At 39.8% G+C, this 7,945-nt stretch overlaps 2 protein-coding genes across 2 annotated transcripts in view; both read left to right on the top strand.

Annotated features, from left to right (window-relative positions):
- The window catches only part of LOC107088893 (GDNF family receptor alpha-2-like), a 20,273-nt gene extending 19,682 nt beyond the window's left edge, over positions 1-591 (top strand). The window contains exons 2-3 of the mRNA XM_015381365.1: positions 226-525; positions 587-591. Of these exons, the coding sequence (XP_015236851.1) occupies positions 226-525; positions 587-591 (305 nt within the window). The remainder of the gene's footprint in view (positions 1-225; positions 526-586) is intronic.
- A 2,409-nt stretch (positions 592-3,000) lies between these two features.
- LOC107088888 (GDNF family receptor alpha-2-like) overlaps positions 3,001-7,945 on the top strand; it is an 85,449-nt gene continuing 80,504 nt past the window's right edge. Inside the window, exon 1 of the mRNA XM_015381352.1 lies at positions 3,001-3,306. Within this exon, the coding sequence (XP_015236838.1) occupies positions 3,015-3,306 (292 nt within the window). The 5' untranslated portion in view covers positions 3,001-3,014. The remainder of the gene's footprint in view (positions 3,307-7,945) is intronic.

The following is a 7,945-nucleotide window of genomic DNA, read 5'->3' as shown; positions in this document are numbered from 1 at the left end:
GATCGAGTGCTATATAAGAGCTTGACCTATTCACTGAGCTCACTCAGACAGGTGCAGCTTCTGCATTATGGCAGCAAAAGAAGCGACCTGTCTCCTTCTTTGAAGTGTTCAACATAATTAACTATCACAATAAAAAAGTTGATGTAGGGTAAATGATCCTTAAACTTTGACACCCAGTCTGTTGGGTTACACAGCCCTGACTCTGCTCTCCCATTTGGCTTCCAGATGTGTGCATGTGTGAATCAGAGCTGGGATCCCCCAACTGGAGGGAACCTCTGGACTGCGTCCGAGCCTCCGAGCTGTGCAACCAGAACAGTCAATGTAGCTCGCGCTACCGGATCATGCGCCAGTGTCTGTCCGGCGGGGACAAAGAGCGCAGCACCATGCTGGCCTCCAAAGAGTGCCAGAGGGCACTGGAGGTGCTGCAGGACTCTCCTCTGTACGACTGTCGCTGCAAGAGGGGGATGAAGAAGGAGCTGCAATGTCTGCAGAACTACTGGAGCATCCACATGGGCCTAACAGAAGGTAAGCTTACGACACAGTAAGCTAATCATGCTTCTTGCTGATCTTTTCATTCTTTTTCCAGTTTAATGCTCATATTGGTAAATTTTTTATGTGCTAAGGTCAAAGATGATCTGCAGCAATTGCTGTGTGGGAGCCAGGCTGCTTCTGCCTGAAGCAAAGAGGGAATATGATGTTCTTACTGATCTGCTTTATTTGTGGAAAAGCTTCTATACAGACCGATTAGACAGACAGGAAACACAAGACTGATGTGAAAAAAACAGGAACGTGTCTCTTCAAGCTGCCCCCCACCCCCCACCCACCTGTTGCAGATCCCGCTGCTTGTTCTGCACTTTGCCTCAGTGTGTGTCTGTCCCACCGGAATGGACATACCCTCTTTTCCTTTGTTTTCTGTTCAACTAAGGATGCCTCTGGGTTGTGCCGACAGCTACCCCCCCCCCATATACACATCATTGTTTTACAGTCTTACTGAGGCCCTTGCATTGTAATTCATTCATTCACTTTCATCGAAACACATAGAAACTGCTGAAACCGCTTCTCTGGGTCAGATTATGAAACATTCTGGAGTCACAGCATGTGGTGCATTCAAGTACTGCAGTAATACGTAGTAACTTTAGCTTTTTTACAATATGTGTTTGTCTTTTGGTGCGTAGGTGTTCTATCTGTCACTGAGGTTAACCCCTTGAGCCCGCCTCGCCCAATACTGGACCCATCTGGCACTTGCTCATGTTGATCTAGTTATGAAAATGTCCAAAACACAGTCACATGGTGTTTCAATCTGTGTATTGTTCGTTCTTTGGTTTTTTTCGTTTCAAAACAAAAACGAAAAAACAAAACAAGTGGTTTTTCTGTTTTTCCGTTTTTTAAAACCTAAATCGAAAAAATGAAAAATCGAATTAATAGAAAATCAACAGTGTTTGAGTTTTGTTTTGCCATCTAAGTGAAAAGAAATACGGTTGTGTTTTAATATGTAGCGGTACTGGAAATGAAGCAAGTCGGCAAAGAAAAATCATTTACAGTGGATGAAGACGGCATCAAAACAAAAGGCGATGGCTGCACTTGAACCGTTTTCTGCATTGATTATCGAACTTTTTAGAGAGGAAAAACACACTCTGAAATCAGTGATGCTTTGAGCCGCTATGGAGCTCCACATTACTCGTTTCCATTTTGGTAGTGCTAACTGAAAAAGTTCTTCTACTTGTGTATTGTAATGGTGGTTGGCAAGAAATTGAAGGCGTACATTACCGCCACCTACTGGTAACCAATAAAGTTATGTGTTGGGAGTTCAGGTCTTCATTTCCGGTTCTGCAATAAGGTCCGTTGAATTAAAAACAAAACAGAAAAAATAAAAAGTTTGTCTTTGGTTTAACCATTGCATTTAAAAAAAAACCAAAATGTACCCTTTTTTCATTTTTGCAAATGCCGGTTTTTTACTTTCGTTTTAAAAACGGAAAAACAAAAAACCACATGCTTTTTTTGTTATTTTGTTTTTGTTTTAAAACGTAAAAAGCACAGAATGAATCATACACGGACTTGTTTCATCCACATGCCTTTAAAATGTTGCTGTTATAATTTCTAAAAACATGTTTCAAAATAATTTTTTCACAAATACTTTTGGTTTTATAGCTGTGTAAATAAATAAAATGAGATTTAAAATTCCAACTGAAATGTCTGACTGCAGGAGTAATGCAACAGCACCAGTGTTGGGTAAGTTACTTTAAAAATGTAATCCGTTACAGTTACAAGTTACCTTGTTTAAAATGTAATTGTAGTGTAACCTTTTCGATTACTTTTAAAAAGTAATGTTACTAATTACTTTTGATAACTTTTTGATTACTTTAAGGTTNTTAATTCCAAATGTCTGGAGCAATGCTATTGCAGACATTTGGAATTAAGAATTAAAATACATTAAATAAAGATAATCCAACAACTATTTTGGATTTAAAAATTTAAAATAATAAATGTTTTAAACATAATATATGAAAAATAATGACAGTTTCACTGGATTTGTTTATTTTTTCCCCATGTTATGGGGAAACGGATTCTATCAGGCGGCTAAAATATATGATTTCCCTCTGATAACTTTGGCAAATAATGATAAAATTTGACCAAATCCACAGAGTTTGCTGTTGATGAAGAGAGGAATAAACACAGTTAAAGACTTGCAGGTGAATTCATTTCTTCCCATGTAATGGAGGGGGAATTGTTATGTGTGTGCATGTAGTAAAGTAGAAATTTCTTTATATTTTACATTAGAACGGAATTTAGAAGAAAGTCTACTCTCTCATCTTCACCCTTGGGGCTAAGCCCCTGATCTCCTAGGATCCTAGATCCTCCGCTGGCGACCTGTCTCCTTCTTTGAAGTGTTCAACATAATTAACTATCACAATAAAAAAGTTGATGTAGGGTAAATGATCCTTAAACTTTGACACCCAGTCTGTTGGGTTACACAGCCCTGACTCTGCTCTCCCATTTGGCTTCCAGATGTGTGCATGTGTGAATCAGAGCTGGGATCCCCCAACTGGAGGGAACCTCTGGACTGCGTCCGAGCCTCCGAGCTGTGCAACCAGAACAGTCAATGTAGCTCGCGCTACCGGATCATGCGCCAGTGTCTGTCCGGCGGGGACAAAGAGCGCAGCACCATGCTGGCCTCCAAAGAGTGCCAGAGGGCACTGGAGGTGCTGCAGGACTCTCCTCTGTACGACTGTCGCTGCAAGAGGGGGATGAAGAAGGAGCTGCAATGTCTGCAGAACTACTGGAGCATCCACATGGGCCTAACAGAAGGTAAGCTTACGACACAGTAAGCTAATCATGCTTCTTGCTGATCTTTTCATTCTTTTTCCAGTTTAATGCTCATATTGGTAAATTTTTTATGTGCTAAGGTCAAAGATGATCTGCAGCAATTGCTGTGTGGGAGCCAGGCTGCTTCTGCCTGAAGCAAAGAGGGAATATGATGTTCTTACTGATCTGCTTTATTTGTGGAAAAGCTTCTATACAGACCGATTAGACAGACAGGAAACACAAGACTGATGTGAAAAAAACAGGAACGTGTCTCTTCAAGCTGCCCCCCACCCCCCACCCACCTGTTGCAGATCCCGCTGCTTGTTCTGCACTTTGCCTCAGTGTGTGTCTGTCCCACCGGAATGGACATACCCTCTTTTCCTTTGTTTTCTGTTCAACTAAGGATGCCTCTGGGTTGTGCCGACAGCTACCCCCCCCCCATATACACATCATTGTTTTACAGTCTTACTGAGGCCCTTGCATTGTAATTCATTCATTCACTTTCATCGAAACACATAGAAACTGCTGAAACCGCTTCTCTGGGTCAGATTATGAAACATTCTGGAGTCACAGGATGTGGTGCATTCAAGTACTGCAGTAATAAGTAGTAACTTTAGCTTTTTTACAATATGTGTTTGTCTGTTGGTGCGTAGGTGTTCTATCTGTAACAGAGGTTAACCCCTTGAGCCCGCCGCACCCAATACTGGACCCATCTGGCACTTGCTCATGTTGATCCAGTCACATGGTGTTTCAACCACATCCCTTTAAAATGTTGCTCTTAAAATTTCTAAAAACGTGTTTCAATATAATTTTTTCACAAAACCTTTTCGTTTTATAGCTGTGTACATAAATAAAAGGAGATCTGAAATGTTTGACTGCAGGAGTAATGCAACACCAGGTATTCATTTTTAGCCCCGCCCCCTAATGGCCGCCATCATTGGAAACTAGAGGCTCAGACCTTTCCAAGGAGGGGTTGGAGGTCATTGTGAGACCATTTAAGGTGATGTAACCGACATGATTTACATTAGCTTGCTCTGTTATTCTTAATTTCTATTCAGTTTGGAGATATTATTGGTAAACATCAATTGAAACAACGGCTAAATCTTAGGAGCAAAGGCTTTGCCTTATGCTGAAGGTCTCCAATAATGGAAATTAGAACAGATTACCTTTTATGAGTGGGAAAATGCATTTGGCATAATTTGGCCAGTTTTGCCACCACTGCTAAAATCCCATTTCCATCTGGCACACTGCACACTAAAAGCTTTGTGGAATATGCTTCAACTTATTCAGTCCAAATTTGCTTGAGTTAAAGTCAAGATGTGGCTCTATAAAGTCTGAGGGTTTATCTAGAGTTTCAAATGGGCTTTCATGGTGTTTTGCAGTGTTTATTTCAGAAAAAAATTAGGTGAGGCTAAATATTTTAAAGTTTTTCTTTTTTAATCACCTATAAATCAGACATGGTGACATTTAAAATAGTATTTCCACCTGAAAAATATTCCCCAATGCCTTTCTGTCACACAAATACAAACAATTGTATTTCCAATTATAGTTTGGGAGCTGAACTTACTTTAATCCAGATATGTCATTTAATGCGGAATATGCTCCTAAGGCCCTCTGGGCTTAAGGGTTTTTACACAGTGAGTAAATGACTCCTTCACTTAATTTGTATATTACGGCTACATCCACATTGGCAAGAAAGTCATTAAAATGTGGTTAAAACACAAGAACTTAAAATAATTTCTAATACTGAACAAGATTATTTTAGCCTGAACTAAAACTACATACATTATCAAATTTAAAGAGGAATGCACAGTAGATGAATTTATGTATGAGGATCCATTCCAGGGCAACAGGTAAAACAAAAATTACATCCCACTTTTTCATTCAGGCTGATCGATGGACTTTTTCAGCAGAATGGGACGCTATGCTGAAATGGTTTCCTTTCAAGGATCCAAAGAAACTGAATCGGTCAGCTCATGCTGAGTGGATGCTGGAAAAAGAGAGATGTTAGCATTTTGGAATCCCATTGCAGACCACTTTGGACTAGTATATGTCTGACCAAAGATGTCTGGTCAGGTAGGTGAAGGTCAGATCTGCTTGATCAGCTAACGACAACTTCATCATTTTTCCCACTGAAAATACTGCATTAANATCTAGAGTTTCAAATGGGCTTTCATGGTGTTTTGCAGTGTTTATTTCAGAAAAAAATTAGGTGAGGCTAAATATTTTAAAGTTTTTCTTTTTTAATCACCTATAAATCAGACATGGTGACATTTAAAATAGTATTTCCACCTGAAAAATATTCCCCAATGCCTTTCTGTCACACAAATACAAACAATTGTATTTCCAATTATAGTTTGGGAGCTGAACTTACTTTAATCCAGATATGTCATTTAATGCGGAATATGCTCCTAAGGCCCTCTGGGCTTAAGGGTTTTTACACAGTGAGTAAATGACTCCTTCACTTAATTTGTATATTACGGCTACATCCACATTGGCAAGAAAGTCATTAAAATGTGGTTAAAACACAAGAACTTAAAATAATTTCTAATACTGAACAAGATTATTTTAGCCTGAACTAAAACTACATACATTATCAAATTTAAAGAGGAATGCACAGTAGATGAATTTATGTATGAGGATCCATTCCAGGGCAACAGGTAAAACAAAAATTACATCCCACTTTTTCATTCAGGCTGATCGATGGACTTTTTCAGCAGAATGGGACGCTATGCTGAAATGGTTTCCTTTCAAGGATCCAAAGAAACTGAATCGGTCAGCTCATGCTGAGTGGATGCTGGAAAAAGAGAGATGTTAGCATTTTGGAATCCCATTGCAGACCACTTTGGACTAGTATATGTCTGACCAAAGATGTCTGGTCAGGTAGGTGAAGGTCAGATCTGCTTGATCAGCTAACGACAACTTCATCATTTTTCCCACTGAAAATACTGCATTAAAGCGCGTTTTTCAAACACGGGTCGACTGGCTAACAATCAGCATTTGGCTCCATTCCCATTGGCTAAAAGAGCTGGGTCTAACCCCCTCACTGGCAGCTGCATCTCTGGTGACGCCATCGCGCTGGGTTGACATTGATGATGTCATCAGTGCGACAAATATCAGGGAAGTAAACAATGGAGGGCAACATATCAGGAAGCCAGGGCGTAGTCAGTGTGCTTTATAGTTTCTCTCTATTATCTCTCTGAATCCCTCTCTCCAGAGCTGCTCCATGTTCATCCAATGTAAACAGAGTTGTTTCTGCTTGTCAGATCAGAAGCGACTGGTGTGGTATGTTGATGTTAGTGCATTGTGTTCAATGGTGTCACGTAATTTAGCGGTTCTGATGTATCCACAGCATGCAGATCAGAGCCGAGGCAATTTTAACACGGGTCACTTGCAGAGTCATTTGACCTGGGTAGACACGCGTCAGTGAGCTGTTATAAATGCCACCATTGTTCCTGGGTTTAAACTGTTTTTTTTCGGGAAGTGTAAAAGGGGTAATAGTTAGCTGTAGTGTTTAAGGTAAGCTCAGATTGCCTTTGGGACAAATGTCTCATTTATTGAATGTGACCCTCTCAAGTTACATAGGTGAGTTTTTGAGAGCAGCAGCATGCAGGGAGCATTAAAGGGAGGGAGCGCTGAAGATTGATATAACTTAAACCAAACTAATACTAGGATGAAGAGTTGCACAGGGATGATCTAATGCATACAAATTCACTGTTTATGCAGAAAAAACAAACATTTAGCACAAGAGTTTGTGTTTTTTGGTAGAATGTCTTTCAATGTTTTCTGGTACAATATTGCTTTCTGGGAAACCTGCAACTGTGGGAAACATTGGAGCTTTGTTATATTATGCTTATGTTATGTTTGGACTAACAGCCGATTTACCTAATCATTCTTGTTTTTGTTTTTTTTTTAACTCATCTAGAATCAAACAGCAGTTTTAGCTTTTGGGCATTAGGAGGTCTGGTCTATATACTAACTTCTAATGCTAAAACCACACCTTACCTGCAAATATGGCTTCATTTAAAGGAAAAGTGAATTTTTTTTTACTAGAAAACATTTGTTGTTACAAAAAATAACCAAGAGCAGTTATAGAACAGTCCTACTAATTCCATCCAGCTCACACTGTTAACCTCTCCTGTAGTTGCCACCTGACCGTGGTAGGGAAGCAAAGCGGAGGGCCGAAAGTAGTCCTCCTTCCGGTTTTAACTCCCTTACCTGTGCAGTAGGGGTGAGACAAAAGAAAACATAGAGGTAGAAGTGTTTGTGTTAAACTTCGGTCTATTTATTCCTCCAGTCTGTCCTCTTTCAAAGAAAAAATATGGGACATTCTCTGGTCATGGTCTCTGTTGAAAACAGGATCTCATTATGACAGCTTCTTACTCACTTTTCTTGTTATAAACCTACAGAAACTTTCCATTCTCTCTTGACACAGAGCACACTGAGCTCTTATCACAGACTAAGACTGTTCTTACAACAACATGTTGGAAATAGACACACTACCAACACCCTCCGGTTGTATTTTCAAAATTAATAAATTCAGTTTATTTCTATAGCTCCAATTTACAACACGTCAGCTCAAGGCACTTTACATCGACTCATTGACTCTTCAGCAATCCCTCACACTAAGCATGCTTGTAAT

Source organism: Cyprinodon variegatus, unplaced genomic scaffold (assembly GCF_000732505.1).
Source record: "Cyprinodon variegatus isolate N-32 unplaced genomic scaffold, C_variegatus-1.0 Scaffold12, whole genome shotgun sequence".
In the NCBI taxonomy this organism is placed as follows: domain Eukaryota; kingdom Metazoa; phylum Chordata; class Actinopteri; order Cyprinodontiformes; family Cyprinodontidae; genus Cyprinodon; species Cyprinodon variegatus.
The sequence above is the reverse complement of the archived record's forward strand: the minus strand, read 5'-3'. Positions and strand labels throughout refer to the sequence as shown.